The following is a 20,997-nucleotide window of genomic DNA, read 5'->3' on the forward strand; positions in this document are numbered from 1 at the left end:
TGGAGCATGCTCAGTGCTGTGGGGGTTTAGCAGTGGAGCTCTAACAAGTCTCTACTGAAACTGAGTGAAGTGCAATTTGTTAAAGGCTCATAACTTGACCAAATTTGGGTGGCTTTTCATTGGAACTGCTAAAGCCATTCCCTGATACCAGGGTGATTTCTCCCACCCTGCAATGTCAAATTGAAGTCCCTGCTCCAAAGCCTGGAGGTGTAGAGCAGTGGTTCTTAACCTGGGGTGCATGCACCCCTTGGGGGTGCGAGATGCCCTTTCTGGGGGTGCGAGACATGCCAGATTTTTTTAGAAGGTAAATCGTCGAAAACACAAATTAAGCACAGGCACATAAGTATAACTACTTTGTTTCATCACACCTATGTATTTATTAACATTATACATTTTTTAATGATTACTGTAATATACAAACAAAAAATATATCTAGGTTTAAAGAACTGATGTTTTGCTGAAACTTTCAAAAAAAATTCAGCCTGAGGCAGACACACGGCAGGAAATTTCAGCATGAACAGTTAAATCTGGCAAAGTTATAAGCAACTGAAAACAGAGTCTTATACTTAACGTTGCTTCACACTTTCCATTATAGATGTCACTAGCTGTGTCACCTATAATACAGCACTTTTTATCCATGCATCTCAAAGCATGTGGTCAGTTAGCCAGATTTTCAAAGACCCCAAAATATCTCTGAAAATCTGGTCCAGTATCATTATCCTCATTTTAGGGCTGGGGAAACTGAGGCATGGGGAGATTAATGTGACTTGCCAAGGTCACCCAGCAGGCTAGTAGTAGAACCAGGAACAGAACAGACCTCAGATCTCCTGAGTGCAAGTCTAGTAGCAGAGCCAGTGGACAACACTGCATCCCACTGAGGAAGAGATGCTTTTGGTCACTATAAGAATGGATCAGGAGTTTCTAAACTTTCTCTTCCTCTTAATCAGTTTACTGGCAGGAAACCCACTGGAATTTGTCTGTCTGTGTGTGTGTTCACACACACACATATATATAATAGGTAAAGTAGAAAAATTCGGTGTGAATTTAAAGTGGTTCAATTTCCATCTCTTCCATGCGCCCCCTTCTTGGCTCTTGCCATTAAAAATCATCATGTAGCTGAACTCCTCACAAGAGGGGAGGTTCTGCTACTCCCCTCTTGGCAGTTCCTCAAAACCTGGCAGTTCCTCAAAAACTTGGCAGTTCCCCAAACCTGGACAGCTCAGCAAATCTGCATGAGAACAGTTGCAGCCACCCAGGGGTGACAATAACTTACAGGACTTACTGGTACTGCTGGAGTCCTGAGGGGGGCGTGGCCTCAACCGGAAGAGGCGGGGCCTCTCAAGATTTAAAGGCCCTGGGGCACCGGCTGTGGCTGGGAGACCCAGGGCCTTTAAATCAACCAGGGGCTCCCAGCTGCAGAGGTGGCTGGGAGCCCCTGGGGCTCCGGGGCAAATTAAAGGGCGTGGGGCTCCGGCCGCCACAGAGCCCCAGGCCCTTTAAATCCCCACTGCAGCTCTGTCAGCCAGAGCTGCGGGTGGGATTTAAAGGGCTCGGGGCTCCCCGCAGCCACGGGAGCTCCGGGCCTTTTCAATCCCCACCCGGGCCTGGCTGCCGGGTTGGGGCCAGGATTTAAAGGGCCTGGAGCTCCCGCCGCTGCAGGGAGTTCCGAGCCCTTTAAATCCTGACCCCTGCCCAGCCGCCGGAGCTGCGGGCGGGATTCAAAGGGCTCTGGGCTCCCCGCTGCGGCAGGGAGCTCCAAGCCCTTTAAATCCCCGCCGCAGAAGCTGGTGCAATCCAGCACGGTGTACTGGCTCTTGCTAGTACGCCGTACCGAACCGTACCGGCTTACTTTCACCTCTGCAGCCACCACTCACCAAGTACTGCTAAGAGGCATAAGTACTTCCTTTTTTAAATGCCTGAGAGCTCTTCCGCTGCTTCCCCTCAAGATTGTTGATGTAACCTTAGCTTGTGACTTCTTTCAACCTGAACATCTATGGATGTTTAATGTTTTGAATTGCACTCAGCAGCCTTACCTATAAATTAAGACAGATTTTGTGGGGCAGTTATTTCCTTGTTGTACATAAGATGCTGGGCTTGCTGTACAGTTGAGACTTGAAACTTTATAGTTGTATCGTCAGCCTGCTAGTTAACGAATTGAGAGTGGCAGTGGCAGTAATGAATTGTAGGAGATGCAGGCTACCAGCATATGACCAGTGCCCTCCAACTCTATTTCCCACTTGACATGACACTGTGCGAATGCAAACGGAACAGTTTTACTGTGGGCACAAATTCTATTGAGCCAGTCTCAGTGCTGCCAATTCCCATGATTTTGTCATGCATCTCATGATAATTGTTTTCCTTAAAGCCCCAGCTCCTGGAGTCAAGTGGAGATGTGATGATTTCAGCCTTCATCCTAAAGAAAAAGTAAGTTTCTAGCCCTCATGGCTGTGGAGAAAGCTTCAAAATGTGACCCCAGTGCACCCTAAGGGCTCAAAAAGCCAAAGGCAAATAAAGAACATCAACTCTATTATTTTTACATAATCTCGTGATTTTAAAGCCAATCTAATGATTTCTGGTGAGCCTGACTCATGAGTTTTGAACATTTGGGGCTGGCAGTACTGCAGTCTATTGAACTGATTCTGGCATTATCAATCCTCAGACATGGAGCCCTATCCTGTGCTGAGTGCCCTGGCCTCCCATTGGCTACAGTGGGAGCTGAGGTTGCACCACAACTCCTGCGTTCAGGTCCTGATCCAGCAGAGCCCCCTTTCCCTGGGGAAGGCAGTTCAGCCACCACATGCCAAAGAGTTTTTTCGCTCACACAAGAGCTGAGTGCCCAACAACAGAGAGAGAACTAGAGTGAAGGGCGTACATGGAAGATGGCTGCTCCACTGACAGGTGAGGGGAAACGCCAATTGACTATTTCCCTCTTTTATGCTTTAATAAGACTTTCTTGCCATGTGAATTTTCAGAGCTGCCATGCTAAATGCATCAGGGCTCAGCTTACTTGTACTACTGAAAAATAATTGTGCTTTTGAAATCCTAAATACCCTACTGCAGAACAGCTCTCCTGTCCTGAGTGTTTTCAAGCACAACTCAGCCTGGTTGCTAGCACATAGGCATTAATTGATTAGCCTGGGTGCATGGACTTCTCAAAGGAAGTACAAAAGCTTGAGAGAGATGACAGACACTTCCTGAGTTTGGATACATTAGCTCATATATAAATGAGGCTGCTCTTAGACTCCGTCCTCTTCTGTCCGTGCTCTCCCTCCTCTGCGCTTGTCATGGCAGGTGAAATAGTTTATGCTGATTTAAACATTTTGGGAGCCTCTTCCAACCCATTGCATCCACCTCGGCACCTCAGTAAGTCTTTAATTTCTTAGTTTTGTACTAGTATGAGCTCTCTTTTTGATTACAAAAATGCAGTCCTAATGTACTACTTTATTATTTGAATTGTAGCACAGCTAGAGATCAGAAAGAAGGTCTTTAGAACCAAGGAGCAGCTCTATATGCTATGTTCATAGAATGGGACTTCTGAGAATGTGAAATTCCCTACAGTTGTCAGAACTGGATATGGAATTTCTTTAAAGCATTATTATAGTGTGAATTATGTCAGTATTAAAACAGCCACCACACTACAAGAGTAGCCGCTGTCAGCCGATATATACACACAATTACAAGTGCAATACAATGCATGATTGTATGCCAACTTACATACATATTTGGAGGATTGAAGTAAACTAGTGAATCTATAATTTACTATAGTGGGATAAGTCAGAGGGGTAAGGAGCAGGGCATTGGTCAAGTCTTGGGAAGAGTGAACAGAGCAGAAGGAACCTGGGAGGCTCCAGGAACAGGGAGGATTTCATTGTCTCATTAGAGAGGATTAGAAGAAAAGAGGTGAGGAGATATTTAGGTAACTGTGTCATGGAGCCTGTATCACTAATAGGAGCAGAGTGAAGAAAAGGATTTAGTAGCCTCTGGTTAAAGACCAAATGTTTATTTGAGGAGGTTAGGAATTGGGGCTGGAGAAAAAGGGAAATTTGGCTACCAGAGAAAATTACAGGCAACCAAGGGATTTTACACAGGATTCAGAAATGGGAACACGTTCCCACCTTCTCATCTACTCTGAGTGCAGAAGAGGAGTAGACATGTCTCCCACCAAATGAATTTTCAAAAGTTGTAACTTAAAGGAGACTCTCACGGAGGAACATAGTAGCAAGGATGGGAGGAGAGAGGGAAAATGAATATCAGAATAATGAAGAAATAAGGAACCAAGCTAAATGTTAACTTAAGGCAGGGGGTTCTCAAGCTTTCCATACTGTAACTCCATGTTACTACAAGTTTTAGGGCACCCATCCATGTATCCAAAAAGAAAGGGAGTGTGGTCACGGCCCCCTGAAACCTGTTTATGCCCCAGTGAGGCTAAGAATCCTTGACTTCAAAGGATGTAAAATGTAAGCATAAAAATTATGGAGCAATTTTTAAAGGATTTGCCAGACAATTAGTATTATTTGAAATTTTAAAATCTTGATGCTCTTTTAGAACTGATAAAATAGTGTAGATGTTAAATATCTCTTTTCATGGTAGTACAGTGGAGTGATAACCCAATAAGGCTGTGCCAATTAGCCTTTTAACAGGAGTAGTTTTAGTTTTAAGAAATGATTTCAAAGTGGCAGTGAACAAAATACAAATTAAAATTGATATTTGAGTTTTACCTGTTGGTTTGGCAAATGTAGGTCCATTACTTAACAGGAAAAGACAGCAAATAAAGGATGACACACAGAAAGTTGTGGTGTTTAATGCCTTCTTTTGCTTCTGTCTTCACTAAAAAGATTAATTTGGAGCACATGCTTAAGACAATATTAACAATAAAGGGGAAAGTGTCTTGGGCCAGAATATGGAAGGAACAGGTTAAAGAATGTTTAGATAAGATAGATGCGTTCAAGTCAGCAGGGCCTGATTAAATTCACAAGACAGTATTTAAGGAAATAGCCGAAGCAATATCAGAACCATTAACTGTCTTTGAGAACTCATGAAGGATGGGAAAGGTCCCAGAGGACTGGAGAAAGCAAAACACAGTACTCTTCTTCGAAAAAAGGAAAAAGGAAGACCCAGGAAATTACAGACCAGTCAATCTAACTTCGATACCTGGAAAGATAGTGGAACAAATTATCAAACAATCAGTTTGTTCAGATCTAGAGAATAATAAGGTGGTAAGTAGTAGCCAACACAGATACGTCATGCACAAATGATACAAAACCAATCTAACTTCCTTCTTTGACAAGGTAACTGGCCTAGTGGATGGAGGGAAGCAGTAGACATGATATATCTGGATTTTAGCAAGGCTTTTGACACAGTCCTCCATGACAGTCATATAAGCAAACAAGGAAAATGTGGCCTAGATGAATTTACTATAAGATGAGTGTACAACTGGTTCAAAGACCATACTCGGAGCGTAGTTAACAATGCTTCACTTTCAAACTGAGAGATTGTATCAAGTGGAGTTCCACAGGTGGCTTTCCTGTGTCCAATACTATTCAATATTTTCATTAATGACTTAGATGACGGAGTGGAGACTACACTAGTAAAATTTGTGAATGACAGTTTCCAGCTAGGAGTGGTGCCAGTATTTTAAAGGCCAGGATTAGAATTCAAAACAACCTTGATAAATGGAGAATTGGTCTGAAATCAACAATATGAATTTCAATAAAGACACGTGCAAAGTACTACACGTAGGAAGGAAAAATCAAATGCATACCTCCAAAATGGCAAATAGCTGGCTGGGCACTAGTACTGCAGAAAAGGATTTGGCGGTTATAGTGGATCACACACTGAACATGAGTTCATTAGCAAAAAAAGGCTAATGTCATTCTGGTTTGTAGTAACAGGAGTGGCGTATGTACAGACTTGTCTTCTTGGAAACTTTACAGGCCCCTGTAACTAGGGTGTGACTCTACAGAACACCAGCTTGCCACACACTAATGTCAGGTCTGGATTCAGTTTGTCTGTTCTGAAAGTTCTGGCGTGTGGTGCTTCCAAACACCTGTCAGGGATGGGCTAGGACCTGATATACCTAATCCTGCCTCAGCACAGCTGATAGACTAGATGGTTTGTTGAGGTCCCTTCCATCCTTACACTCCTGTGATAAACACACATTAATACCACCTCCAATTATCAAAAAAATAAAATTAAGGGGGTGCATTACCTTCTTTCAGAGCTCTTTTGCAACAAATCTGACTTTCTGAACTTTTTGTTTTGTGTTTTTGCCTTGCATATTCCTTTCCATATTGCAATTGAATTAATACAATAACAATTATAAATATCTACTTCTGAGCTTAATGTTTTCTTCAAATAGTTGGTGTTAAAGATAAAATGAGACCCCTGAAGTCTGATACTGATAATGCAATGCTTTTTGGCACACAAGTTCAGAAGACACTCTGTTACCAGTATAGGAGTTGTTCCCACAGAGGATTTTAAGAGTTATGATGACACAGTGTTTCAGACATAGCGTTACTGTGGCAGAGGGCAGAGGGCTTTCAGCAAAGGATTCACAGGACATGCCTCTTACATGAAGAAACTGGCACATTCAACAGTCACACAATTCTCACTTGTGTAATGTTTTTCTACCATAATATTGGAGAGGTACCTACACCTTAATGCAGGGCCGCCTTTGCCTTACCTGTCCTGACAGGCTCTCTATGTTGGGTCACAAGGGGAGCTGATGGGTTGGGATACAGATACAATCCAATTTCTTCCCTTACAGAAGGGTGGGGGAGGTCTCCAAGGGGATGCCGACAATAGCACTGGGCTGTGGGATGGCATCCTGAAACAGCTGTATGGTGTGTGACGTAGTAGGAAATTGTGAGTATTGCTGAGGAAGAAGGGGGATATTTGGTGATCAGGGTAGGAGGCATCTCTTCCCCTGTCATTGCTCCACATGTACGAAGCTCAGGCTGGCTGCTTTATTTTTAAACTGCATTTAAAAATTCAGCCACTTGACAAAGTATAATTAGAAGTTAATGTGGACATAAAGACAATGAGACATAGACACCGTTATATGGTTAAATGTGGAGACTGTGACTTTATTTAAAACTATTACCTAACTAGGGTAACTACCCAAACTACCCAGAAAGGTCGTCCCAGTGTGGATCTCAGTTGGCACGAATGGCCGTGGTGTACCACAGACTAGAGGGTAAATGTGACAGTCATGCCCCCTCTCCACCCTCACGCTGACTGTAAGCCAGAGTCCTACCCCTTCCTCCATGCTAGAGACAGGAGAGACAAGATGAGGGGAGCCACAAGCTGCATGAGACACAGGGTATGTCTGCGGTTTGAGCTGGGGGTGAGATACCCAGCTTGAGGAGACAAACCCTGTGCTAGTTCTGACCGAGCTAGTGTGCTAAAACTAGAGGGTATTTTAAAAAATAGTGTGTCCAGCTCATGCAGTAGGACGGGCACATCATCCCGAGTACATCAGTACAAACCCAGCCGAGACTACAGGCACCTTCTCGGAGTGGCTAACACCTCCCCTGCCAGCCACGCTGCTGCAGCTACCTTCTATTTTTAGGGCACTAGCTCAGTCAGAGTTAGCAGCAGCGGTATGTCTCCTCGAGCTGGGAATTGCTCCCCCAGCTCAAAGCGCAGGCAAAACCCCTCACCAGGCAATACTGTGCTCAGGACCATGGCCCAGGCAGCCATTGGGTTATGGGAACATCAGAACAATCCCTTTCTAATCTACAACCACATGGGAACCTGTCAAAGTTGGAACAATTATAATCTAAACCCAGACCAGCTCGATGCTGAATGGAAAGTGGGAAAAACCCACACAGCAGTTTGCCAATTCTGCCATCTGGCAAATATCCTTTCCAGCCTCCAAACTGGTGATCAGCTGAACCCCCCGCATCACCAGCAATCCACCAGCTGTATTAAAGGTGCAACAGGGATCACACAATAGTTACCCCACATCGGTAACTCGAAGCGCAGTCGGGTAGTTTAGACACTGGTTTTCTAGCAACAAAGGACAGGTCTGTGTTCTATGCAACATGCATCTGGCAGGACTTAGCTAACCGGAGTCCTTCACCACTCCTGGAGCTGGATGCTGAATTTCTTTAATGTCCTGTGGGGCACTTTACGTCAGTGTAAATACAAACTGTCTCAGACAATGTCATAGTTAGTGACAGGCTCTACATGCAAATACAAGGGCCAGGCTGTTATATTTTGATGATCCTCTTTTCTTTCAAATTCCTCAAGCCCTATCTCTGCTGTGACGCCTACAAAAAAATCAGGCAACCGATGATGCCTAAGTTGAGTGATAGTTTGGGGTAAACGATTTAACTTTACCAAAGGAGGAAACAAATTTTGCATTACTTTATTTATTTGTTTGTTTATTTAGATTTAAAATAACAAAGATTCCTACCCAAGGCTCCAGGTATCCTAACATAATTATACAATTAAATTCACCATCAAATTGTGCACAGAGCTAATCTCTGTAATGTCTGATCTTATTACTGTTACCCTCAGGCTCTCTCCCATTGTGTCCTGTACTCAGTGAGAGCGTCCCTGGCATGAGAAGATTATGATACAGTCTCTTAGGGCAGGTCTATGCTTAGAACGCTGCAGTGGTGCAACTGCCGCAAAGCCACTGTAGCGCTTCAGTGCAGATGCTGCCTATGCTGACGGGAGGGCTCCTCCCATCGGTGTACGTGCTCCACCTCCCCGAGAGGCAGTAGCTATGTCAGTGGCAGAAAGCCCTGCCAGCAGCACAGCACTGTCTGTACCAGGGGTTAGGCTGGTGTAACTGCATCACTCGGGGTGTGGATTATTCACACCACTGAGCGACATAGTTATACCAACCCAATTTCCTAATGTAGATCTGGCCTTAGTAAGAGATCAGGTGACTGCTCCAGACTGGAACCTTTGGGTGCAACCACAATAAAATAGATCATATATTTCATAAACCTGTTCGGAGGATGCAAATGAGCTATTGCAGTTACAATATATACTATAGTAGGGCAAGTCAAATGGTGAGAGCCAGTAAATGTGGTGAGTCTTGAGAGGAATGACCAGGCAGAAGGGATCTGGCAGGACTTCGTTGTTCTATTAGGAGAGGTGTGGGGGTCTCACAGTCCAAGAAGAAATGATGGGATTTGAAAATCATTCGGGAGCCAATTCAGTGCAGAGGGTTGTGAAGTCCGTGCCACTGGATGGGCGAAGTGTAGAGAGGGACGGGCCTACTAGTGTCTGTGCAGACAAGAATAAAGTCCCGTATCTGAGGAATACAGGAAATGGGGCTGGAGAAAAGGAGGAAATGCAGGAAACCTGGTCCAGGGGGAATGATGAAGGCACAAAGGGATATCGTCGCCTAGGCTCTGAAATGGACAGGATGCCAGGGGCATTTCCAAGGCTAGGGATGAGGTGTTCACGTTTCCTGAGGGCAGAGAGAAGCTATAAGACTTGGTATTTGTGGATCAGTCAGAGTTTGGGAAGTTGTGACTTAGAACAGACAGGAGGGAACCCGTGGTAAGTATGAGAGGAGATTGGGGGTGAGCAGTGAATATGCATCAGTATTTCTAAAATAACGAGGAAACAAGAAATCATGAATTAAATTTTAACAAAGGATGGACACTTTTTTTGGTAAAGAAGTCCCTTGAAAATGACTGGTTGTATTTGAAATGTAATTATACACGTTATTTTACAAAACTGATATCTTTAGAGTGTATTTTCTATAGCAGTAGTCTCCAAACTTTTTTGATCGTGCACCCCTATCAGTAAAAAAATTTTGAGCACACACCCCCTGCTGTGCCGAAGCAAAAAAAAAAAAGCCGCTCGGACTCCCACCCAAACTGCCGAAGCAAAAAAAAAAAAAAAAGCGCTCCTCCTGCCACGCACCCCAAATGATCCTCTTGTGCACCCCATGGGGTGTGCGCACCGCACTTTGGGGACCACTGTTCTATAGGTATAATGACATTGCTGAGATAAGGAAAGAAATTTTCGATGATTATGTTGTCAGCCTCTATTTTTATTCTATTAACATTGCAGTTGCTAAATAAATATTAATATCCCAACTATGATGTCACATAGGGCATATGGAACACGTTAACGTTGTACTGTAATTGGCCAAGCTGGCAAGGCCTTACACTCAGCTGGATGACATTTCTCTGACTGTCTCTTTGTAACACGATAACTGTAGAGTGCCATTGTCACGCTGCCTGGTAAGGGACACAGCTCAGCCCAGCCTGCCAAACTACAGGGCAACCACCCCAGCCTGGTGGTACAGTCTATATTTAGATTTAACCAATCCAGTGACAAGTGTGTGCTTCCAAATTACTATACTGGTGATTATGAAGCCACAGACAGTCCCTTTAGGCTCTCCAGCCCCTGTTTACCACCCAGGCAAACTAGACTTTATAATAAAAGATTATTAAAACAACAAAAACACATATATTGGGGTTTCCAATCCCAAAGGATCAGTCACTTACCCCAGGTAACAGGATGCTCAAGATGTTACCAAAATCCAGTGCTGGTAGCCAGTCCTTAGTAAACTAACTAATGATTTATTAATAAAAAAAGAAAAGAAGAGAGCTGGTAAAAGTTAAAGCAGATAAGATACATTACTGTTGCATTAGAATATGAGTCCAGTTGTTGACAGAGGTATAACGTCAGCTAACCCTGTGTCAGTCTCTTAGAGGCCTTTCATGAATCTTTCAGGGCATCCCGCTGGGGATCTCAGTCCAATAGCTGAAGCTCCCCCTGTGCCAGAGCTCAGCAGATCAGAGATCGCAGGGCCATGCCCAAGGGCCAGTATTTATCGCTCTCAGGCAGGCTGACAGGCCTTTTCACAGAAACGGTCCCAGCAGGGGCTTTCCTCTGATGACGAATAGGCAACGCAGACAGTTTGTGAACCACCATTGTTAAACCAACGACCCTTGCTTTGAAGTTAACCCCGGTCATGAGGGGAGAATGGGGGACCTGGAGTGGGGAGAAGGGAGGAATGAGGGGAACACAGAACTGCTGACATGGGGGGAAATGGGGGACCCTGGTGTGGAAGGGGGTCAGCATGGGGGAAAGAAAAGAGGACACTGTTATGGGAGATGGGGAATGGAGGGCACAGATCTCCTGGCAGGGGGAGATTGAGGGAGTTGCAGGGAATCCCTGCAGTACAGGGAGGTGAAGGGGTCACCCAGGGAGCTTTTGTGGGGAATGGAGGGATGGAAGGAGCCCCTGGCATGTGCAATGAGCTCGGCCAACAGATAGTACAAAGTGTGCGAGCCTCTGGTTATATTCAACTGTTCTAGATCACTAGGCAAATGTGTAACTAGTTGGTATTGATCAGTGACTCTGACTTCCTTGATATTGTTGCTGTTTAGCCAAGCGTTAGGAGACTTTGGGTCTAGCAGGTCAGTTTCCCATTGGAGGTGAAATTAGTGATCCGGTCTAAAGCTGGAGCTTGTTTATATACAAATCTCTTGGCTGTCCTTGAACAGAGGTGTAACAGACTGAACATGGGTAACTCCTTTCTGCAGAAAGGGGGAAAGGACTTAGAGGTCTGCAAGGCTGGGTGGGCTCAGCGAGCTGCTCTGGGCGTTGTGACCTGCTGCACAGGATTGCCCCCCCCCTCACCCCACCTTGGTCATGATGACAGGGGGTGACCAGGCAGTGGCACTACGAGCCTGTGCGCCAGGTCACAATGCCACTCACACAAGTTTGGCCCAGCTGCCTCCCCGCCCCCCGTCAGGGAAGCCAGGCCAAACCTGAGCAGCACTGTGACCCCCGGAAGTCACAACACCCAGAGTGGGGAGCCAAGCCCAGCCAGCCCCAGGACAGAAGCCACGGACGCTGCTGCTCTGGTAGGTACGGTTTGCTGTTTAGTACTTGGTACACAAATGTGTATATTATGTGTTGTGGGTAAGAGATGTAGTAAGGCAGGTGTTTATTGAACTAATGCTATTTACGGTGTCATGACAGGCCATCGAGATTTACAAATGTGTCCTGACCCCAGAAAGGTTAAGAACCACTCTCCTGAGGGGGCTGACACACAGACTCGCCCTATAACATGGTCAAATGCCCAGCATTGTAAGTGGGATAGAACTGTGTTGTTAAATAATTGACAGTGGGATTTGTTAGTATTTTGCAGTATTTTGCTCTGTTTCGGCACAGGGCTGCCCTCAAAGTGATGTGGCCCTTAACTGACAAGTTTAAAACTATTCCTGGTATTATGTGAGGAGGAACACAAATGCCCATTGGCGGGTGCTGCACGGGCTCCACAGGACAGCAGGTGGCCATTATTATTTCTTGCACTACGTGCAGAGGATATTTCACTAAACCCCGACTCTTCCAGATCACACTCAGTGTCCCCGCTGGCATCGACTCGCTGCAGGGCTTGGAGCAGCTGGGATCCTCATCCTGCTGGGAGCTGTGATAGCCATGGGCGTTTGGGGTAAGCAGTTCCAAATTAATTTGTGCAAAATGCAGCAGCCTGAAATTTCCTCTCCCCCCCCATACTTCTGATTCCAACGTTCTTGTGAATAATGTCCTGGACACTTCGTTATCACCACAAGGAGAACAATATCACAAGAACAAGGTTGAGCCCCCTGTGATTCAGCTCTCACAACGTCACTGTTCAGTGTGCACAGGGAAAAGTGGAAGACACCTTATAATGTGTAATAAATGCAATTTTCTCTTTCTCTGTCGTGTTCTATCTCTCTGGCCCAGTTCTGAATTTGATAGCGACAGTAGGTAATGATTTGTTGTTGCACACACCCTCATTCCCAGTTTGCTGAGCCCTATGTAGTAGTCGCTATTCATGCTTATGCTGTTCTGAAGTTTTTCAGCCCAAAGGATCTCTGAATTCACTGGAGAACAATAGTACCTGGGAGACACTCATCCATCAATCCAACTGCAGCACTGGCCTAAAAGATTTCCATTTCCACTTGAAACAATTTGTGTGTGAATCATCTCACAGCAACTCAACAGGTAACCTCAGCTCCTTCTCTCTCAGCAGCTTCCTGTATTGCAGTGACATCTAGTGGTCAGTTAGGGTAACTCTAAGTGGAGGGGACAAACCACTTCAATAAGTGCAATAAATATCCTATTGCTTTACAAACTACATATAGGGTAGCTGCTATCTGGTAGTGACTCCTGTTTACTTTCCTTAACGCTTCTGTTGTAAAAAGGTCTTGTGTTATCTTTGAGAAGCTCTCAAACTTCCATTGTTTGCAACATGCCTTTGAACTATGGGGTGAGGGGAGCCCTCAGGCTGGAGAAACGTGTTTTCTTTGGCCCATGAAATTTCATCCAGGTTTTGCTGAGATGTGAACTTTGGAAGAGTCGCCACTTCCCACCTTGCTTGTGATGCTCAGGAAAACTGACAGATAAGAGCATGAAAAGTCAAAAGTGCTGGGCTCACCCTGCCACAGCAGCACACCCTGCACTGGGAGCCACCACAGCAGATGGAGATGGATGTGAGGAGGGGGTGAGAGCTGGGCCAGGCTCCCCCTCCTCATCCAGCACATGGGCCCAGGAACTTCCATCCATAGAAACACCACATGGGGCAGAAGCTCCTCCTGGGGAGGGGGAGGGAGCTGGCTCTGCTCCCATTGACCACCCAGGCCCATTCCCTGCCTCCTCCCCTGAGGATAACAGACTTTCCCTGTTACCAGCTAGCACTGAGTGGTAGCAGTGTGGTGTGGTGTGGTGTGAAGATCCAGGGTGCAAGCCCTGGTGCTGATTCAGGATGGGGAAGTTGTTCCAGTTGCACGTAATAGAATTGTTTTATATGTTTTAAAAAAACTAGGACACTAAACACAATACTGCATTAAGAGAACAGACGGTTACAAAGCCAAGCTCTTGAAAATTAGGAAATGCCAGATTTACAATTACCCACACAACCTTAATTCTGCCCCCATTTGTGTTTGCCGTATGATACGCTCTTTATTGCAGGATTACCTTCTATTTTTCCTCAGGGCTGCTGCCTCATTCAGTGCACAGCCCTATTTGGTTCCCATGTACATTATGGCTCCGCAAGCATCCAGTGCACAGGATGAACCCACACTCAGGCTGAATTACAGTTGCACGGGCAACCATGAATGTGGCATTTCCAATTCTGACTTTGCAACCTAAATAAAGTTCTTTTAACTCTTGTATATGTAGTATTATCTACCCTACCTGGCATGCAGCCACCTCTAAGGGGAAATGTAATGGCTGTTAACCAGTGCACAGGAACACTACAGTAGCTGAGGGGAGGAAGTGAAGGAGGATTCCAGTTGAGCCTGACCTGCATGACCCGGTGCTATTTCAGGACTGAGGTACTCATCACAGCTTCACCAATACCCCCCCCCCGGCTTGTAGCACCTGCTGCTTAAATATTAGACCCATCCTCAAACAAAGCCAAGTCATAGCTCTACTGGAAATGTTGAGCCTGAAGGCCTGTGCATGAGCGTGATGCAGTTCAGAACCTTCAGCTCCATTAAGCGTTTCCATTTCCCCTCCAGAGGGAGCAGGGTGCAAGCTCTGCCCCCCAAACTGGCTGCTGCACAGGGACAAGTGCTACTGGGTGTCTAAAGAAAAAAATCCCTGGGACAAGAGCCGCGATGACTGTTCAAGGAGGAGCTCTCGGCTGCTGGTGATCCAGGACCAGGATGAGATGGTAAATAAAACTTGTCGTGGGGATATGAGCATCACTAGTAACAATTAATCCACAAAACCAATGTGATGTGGGTCTGTCAGGTTTGCTCTGTATCGGGGGTGGGCAAACTCACTGACCCTCTGAGCCGCACACAACAATCTTCGGAAGTTCTAGAGCCAGGTGCTCCTGCCAGGACTCAGGCTTCATCCCTGCACGGGGGGAGGGGTCTCAGGCTTCAGCCCCGCAGGGGGCACCTGCCCCCCTAGATTTTTCCCAGGGTTTGCTGGTGCCGCTTGGTCACATGGTGCCACCGGGCCCTTTCCCTGTACTGGGACCTGCGGCTGTGGGCAGAGGCAGCAGCAAACAGCTGGGAGCTGCCTCTCCCCATGGAGCTAAAGCAGGGGCTCCTCACTGCAGCTCCCAGCGGTTTGGTGTTTCCCCTCCCCATGGAGCTAACACCTGGGAGCTGCAGGGTGGGGGCGCTGAGGTGCCTGCGGGGGTTTGACTCAAGCTGTTGGGAGAGGGAACCTTTCAATTGTGCCCCCCCCCCCACTCTCAGCAGGCACCAGTCACCTGTAGCAGAAGCCCCTAGATCCACCACCCTGCTGCAGGGCAGAAGCCCTGAGCTCCCCCCCAGTCTGGTAGGCAGAGAATGGGCAGTACCTGGGGGGCGCCGCAAGCCGCACTTTAACTGTAAAAAGTTGCATGTGGCTCACAAGCCACGGTTTGGCCACCCCTGCTCTACACAGACCCACACGCCAAAAAGCAAGGAAATGAAAAGTTCAGGCCAGCAACAGCACATAACCTGTGCCCAGGCCCCCAGCGGTGACACCTCACCGACAGCATGACCCCCCCACCCCACACAGACTGTACCAAGGCCTTAATTCTGCCCCAGTCAGGACAGAAACTAAACAACTGGCCCACAGTCACAGAGGGAGTCTGGGGAATTGAACCCAGTTCCCAGAGTCTCTAGCTAGCACCTTAACCACTTTAACCCTCCTTCCCCGTCACTTCATTCTTCCATGTCATTTACAGACATTCATACAAAATACTTCCAAAGATGCAAACCAGCTCTGGCTTGGACTCACTGTTACATCCCCCGCAAGGAAATGGACTTGGGTGGACGGCTCCCTGTTCAATCCAACACTGTGAGTGGTTTTATCCTCCGAGTCCATGTAAGATGTGCAGCAGGGGGCACAGGGCTGCTGCTTTCCATCATTGGTGAAAGCAGAGGCTACATGTGGGCGCAAGGGTTGTTAAGTGCTAAGCAGAGTCCTCTGCACAGGGAGAGGAATCCTGAGCCTCATTCAATGGCTTCCACAGCAGTTGGGCTAATCCTGAGGGCTGGTTTTTTGTAAAATGAACAAGTGTCTTCAGAAATAGACCGAGGCCAATCAACTGCTACGACAGGATCATGGGATTGTTTTATCAACTCGGGCTCTATAGGAACAATTCAGTGGTTAAGGAAGAAATTCAAGAGGTGTCGTTTTTAGCTGCTTTGCCTCATTCTCTTGTTCAAAAATTCCAAAGTGATTATTTATTTATTTTGTTTTCCAGGTTCAATGTACAGGATCCTGCTGAAGGGAACAGCTGCGGGATGATAAAACCAGATGAAATTTATTTTGAAACCTGCACTATTGTATCTAAATGGATTTGTGAAAAATACGCTCTCCAGATATAGACAATGACATTAACTATCTGTATTTTCTCTGTGTGAATGAGAAATCGTCCTTAGTTTCAATCTGTCCCATGAATGATGAATATTGAAGGGGAGCTTCAAAGGGAAAAAGTGGGCTTGTGCCCGTGCCCCTCCCCCCTGCTTTTATAACGCAGATAAAGACGGCACGAAAGGCTTTTCTTGCATTTGAAATTCAGGCTCTGTCTGGGCTGGAAGATTATGGTGAAGGGAGAACTAGTGAAATGACATCACAAGTAGAGCTGGGGGAAATTTTCCACTGAATAGTTTATTTGTCAAAAAATGCAGTTTTTGGGTCAAACAAGACTATTCACAAACTGGTATTGAATTCACTGAATAGATTCAGGCACAATAAAATAATTTTAAAAATCCAGGCTAGGTTCACAAGAGGACTGGAGGAGGAGACAGCAGCAAACCCCATACAATAGCCAAGTGTTTAGTGCACCAGATTTGAATCCCTTCTCTGGACCACTGCTAATAGATTAGCCCTATATATCCTCAGGATATCTTGAGCAATTTAGTATCATCATTGTCCCTAGCCTCTGTTTGTCAGAGGGTGGTGATGGACGGCAGGAGAGAGATCACTTGATCATTACCTGTTAGGTTCACTCATAGACTCATAGACTTTAAGGTCAGATGGGACCGTTATGATCATCTAGTCTGATCTCCTGCACAACGCAGGCCACAGAATCTCACCCACCCACTCCTGGAACAAACCCCTAACCTATGTCTGAGTTATTGAAGTCCTCAAATCGTGGTCTGAAGACCTCAAGCTGCAGAGAATCCTCCAGCAAGTGACCTGTGCCCCATGTGCAGAGGAAGGCGAAAAACCTCCACGGCCTCTGCCAATCTGCCCTGGAGGAAAATTCCTTCCTGACCCCAAATATGGCGGTCAGTTAAACCCTGGGTATGTGGGCAAGACTCACCAGCCAGCACCCAGGAAAGAATTCTCTGTAGTAACTCAGATCCCAACCCATCTAACATCCCATCACAGACCACTGGGCATACTTACCTGCTGATAATCAAAGATCAATAACCACATTAATTGCCAAAATTAGGCTATCCCATCATACCATCCCCTCCAGTCTTGAAGCCAGATATGTCTTTTGCCCCCACTACTCCCCTTGGAAGGCTGTTCCAGAACTTCACTCCTCTAATGGTTAGAAACCTTCATCTAATTTCAAGTCTAAACTTCCTAGTGTCCAGTTTATATCCATTTGTTCTTGTGTCCACATTGGTACTGAGCTTAAATAATTCCTCTCCCTCCCTAATATTTATCCCTCTGATATATTTATAAAGAGCAATCATATCCCCCCTCAACCTTCTTTTGATTAGGCTAAACAAGCCAAGCTCTTTGAGTCTCCTGTCATAAGACAGGTTTTCCATTCCTCGGATCATCCTAGTAGCCCGTCTCTGAACCTGTTCCAGTTTGAATTCATCCTTCTTAAACATGGGAGACCAGAACTGCACACAGTATTCCAGATGAGGCCTCACCAGTGCCTTGTATAACCATACTAACGACTCCTTATCTTTGCTGGAAATACCTCACCTGATGCATCCTAAAACCGCATTAGCTTTTTTCATGGCCATATCACATTGGCGGCTCATAGTCATCCTGTGATCAACCAATACTCCAAGGTCCTTCTCCTCCTCTGTTACTTCCAACTGATGCGTCCCCAATTTATAACTAAAATTCTTGTTATTAATCCCTAAATGCATGACCTTGCACTTTTCACTACTAAATTTCATCCTAAGTAGTAATAAACTCGATAGAATTCATCAACATGCAATTTTGACCATGCAATTTCCACGCCCCTTTTAGGGCTTATGTCCCACCTCGTTTCAGTTGGCACCAAATTGTGGCGCCATCGGCCATTTTGAAAAAGTGTGTGTGTGTGTGTGTGTGTGTTTGACTAACGGAAGTGTTTGTGCAAGTGTATATTTGTGCTTGGGTACACGGAGAGGAAAAAGGTTGAAAGAAGAGAGTGAGAGAGTTTAAAGACAAAAAAGAAAGGTTATTGGATGTGATTGAGTAAGGAGAGAGGCTGGTGAAGGCAGGTTATTCAAGAATAGAAAGAACTTAAAGAAAAAAGGAAATATTTGTTTTTAAAGGGTTAGTATAAGAAAAAAAAGAGTTAAATAATATTGAAAACTAGGTTTAAAAAGGGAAAGGCAAAACCTGATTGGTAAACACATGGTAAAAAAAAGTGAATAAAAAAGCATTTAAAAACATTAAAAACTAGGTTTGAAAAGGGAATGACGAAGGCAAAGCCTGTTTAGTAAGCACATGGTAAAAAAGTGACTAGAAAAGCATTCAGTATCAGCAGGGCCGGCTTTAGGCCAATTCCACCAATTCCCCCGAATCGGGCCCCGCACCTAAGAGGGCCCCGCACCCAGTGAGTATCTCTTCCCTGGCTAGAGGCGCCTTTTCAATTTTTACTCACCTGGCGGTGCTCCGGGTCTTCGGCGACACTTTGGCGGTGGGTCCTTCGCTTGCTCTGGGTCTTTGGTGGCATTTCGGTGGCGGGTCCTTCAGTGCCACCGAAGACCGGGAGCGAGTGAAGGACCCACCACCGAAGTGCCGCCGAAGACTCGGAGCACCGCCCAGTGAGTACAAGCCCCATGTGTTTTTTTTTTTTTACATTTTTTTTGTTTGTTTAATATATAGTCATCCCTGCCGGGGCCCCGTCAAAACTGTTGGAACTGGGCCCTGCACTTCCTAAAGCCGGCCCTGAGTATCAGGGTAGGTGAAGAAAAAGAGAGGTTAAAAAGAACAGGGCAAGAAAAGGGAAAAGAGAACCCCTCTGCAGAGGGCAAAGATAGACCGCACATGGTTGAGTCAGAGAAAATGAGAGAGAGAGAGAATTCTCACCTTTTAAGTCTTTCTGTCCCTGGTTCAGACCCTCAGACTTAGCACCGCCTTTGGATCGGCCCAATCAGAGGTTGTTCTACAGCAGCATCATAGAATTCTTTTTCCTGAACCAATCCTAGAGTCCCAAGATTTTAAACAAGAGTCAACTCCCTCCTTCCCCCCTTCCCTCTCCCCACTCCCTTTTAACTGTTTTTAGTCTTATCTAAAGAAACAGACCCTCAGCATTTTTTTTTGCCATGTAGCCTTTTTACAGAGCGGTTTTTATAAAAGTTAAAACCATAAGCTTTTAGTAACACACCATTTTTTAAAGTTTCCCCCTAGGTTTTAGACTAACAGGTGTTATTTTTTAGTAAGCACAATGTGAAATAGGCTTTTGCAGCAAAGCTCCTGTTAGCAAAGCAGCCTCTGTGAGTCAGTGGATCACAGAGAAGGAGTTTGCTTCTTTACCTGCTTTTTAAAAAAAGCAGGCAGAAGCACCCCAGGTTTTTAGTAACAGTTTATAAACCCCTTATTTTGTAAACCATTGAATTAGAAAGAAGAAGATTGCTTCTTCCCCCACTTTTTAACAAAGAAAGGTGAAAGTCTTGAAAAGGTATAAACACTTGAAAAGACATGCCTAAAAATGAAGACACATTTCTTTATTTAACCCCCTTGGCATAAGTGTTTCAATGAAAAAGAACAGGCAGAAACACCTTAGGTTTAAAACCCCAGGTTTTTAATAAAAGACAGTTTACATACAGGGCAGTCCAGACCCCAGCCCGCCAAGCGCACGCTTGGAGGGGCGGGCGGCAGGTGGCTCTGGTGGACCTCCCGCAGGCATGTCTGCCGGAGGTCCACCTGAGCCGCGGGACCGGCGACCGCCAGAGCACCTCCCCGCAGCTCGCCGCCCTGCTTGGGGCGCGGCAATTCCTAGAGCCGCCCCTGGTCCCGACCCACAGTTTGAGAACCCCTGACCTACTGCCTTGGCATTGGAAATCAACAGGAGCCACACTGCGCATGCTCCGTTTCTACATAGCTCGCTGTGCCCCTCCATCACCCCAAAAGATCGGACCTGCCCCCCCCTTCACCTCCCAAAAACAAACCCACCCAGCCTGGTTACCAGCCCCCACAAAATATCCACCTGCCCCAGCCTGGTCCCCCCCAAACAAATACAGTCCCCCCCAGCCCGGAGAACTGAGCGCCCGGCCCCTCCCGCCCAGCCCGGAGCGGAGCGCAGAGCCCTGGTCTGGTCTGGTCCGGTCCCTTCTCACCCGGCCCGGGCTTGCAGAGCTTCTGTCCACAACCACAAACGGCTGCTGGAAACAGGGCCGCCCAGAGGGGGGGCAAGAGGGGCAATTTGCCCCAGGCCCCAATCCCCACAGGGGCCCCCACCAGAGTTTTTCGGGGCCCCTGGAGCGGGGTCCTTCACTCGCTCCAGGGGGCCTGGAAAACTCTTGCAGGGCCGGGCGCAGGAGCTTCTTCGCTCCCGGTCTTCGCCGGCGGGGGGTCCTTCCGCTCCCGGGCAGAACGACCTCCCGCTGGCGAATTACCGCCGCAGAAGGAGCGGGACCCACCGCCGAAGTTCAGCTTGGTCTTCGGTGGTAATTCGGCGGCAGGGGGGGGCCCTTCTGTTCCGGGACCCGCTGCCGAAGTGCCCCGAAGACCCGCGGCGGGAACCCCCTCCGCGGAATTACCGCCGAAGACCGGGCTGCACTTCAGCGGCGGGGGGGAGGGCCACCGCGGGTCTTCGGGGCACTTTGGCAGCGGGTCCCAGAACAGAAGGGCCCCCCGCCACCAAAGACCCCGGGCCCCCGGAATCCTCTG

General features: G+C 46.7%; 2 protein-coding genes across 2 annotated transcripts in view; both read left to right on the forward strand.

Moving 5' to 3' along the window:
- Window positions 1–20,997, forward strand: part of LOC120394448 (C-type lectin domain family 2 member B-like) — a 1,239,960-nt gene that overhangs the window by 99,442 nt on the left and 1,119,521 nt on the right. The gene's annotated exons all lie outside the window — the stretch shown is intronic.
- On the forward strand, window positions 3,266–16,307 carry LOC120394443 (killer cell lectin-like receptor subfamily B member 1B allele A). Its single transcript, XM_039518674.1, has 6 exons — window positions 3,266–3,363; window positions 12,341–12,439; window positions 12,826–12,975; window positions 14,493–14,647; window positions 15,662–15,774; window positions 16,184–16,307. The coding sequence occupies exons 1-6, from the start codon at window positions 3,285–3,287 to the stop codon at window positions 16,305–16,307; spliced, it is 720 nt and encodes a 239-aa protein (XP_039374608.1). The 5' UTR covers window positions 3,266–3,284.

Source organism: Mauremys reevesii, unplaced genomic scaffold, assembly GCF_016161935.1.
Source record: "Mauremys reevesii isolate NIE-2019 unplaced genomic scaffold, ASM1616193v1 Contig6, whole genome shotgun sequence".
NCBI classification, from domain to species: Eukaryota; Metazoa; Chordata; order Testudines; family Geoemydidae; genus Mauremys; species Mauremys reevesii.

Bases quoted from the DNA above. Each gene is read 5' to 3' on its own strand.
- LOC120394443 (XM_039518674.1), top strand. From the start codon at position 3,285: ATGGCAGGTGAAATAGTTTATGCTGATTTAAACATTTTGGGAGCCTCT. The intron at 3,364-12,340 runs GTAAGTCTTTAA...CGACTCTTCCAG, and splicing joins GCATCCACCTCGGCACCTCA to ATCACACTCAGTGTCCCCGC. The intron at 12,440-12,825 runs GTAAGCAGTTCC...GCTGTTCTGAAG, and splicing joins GATAGCCATGGGCGTTTGGG to TTTTTCAGCCCAAAGGATCT.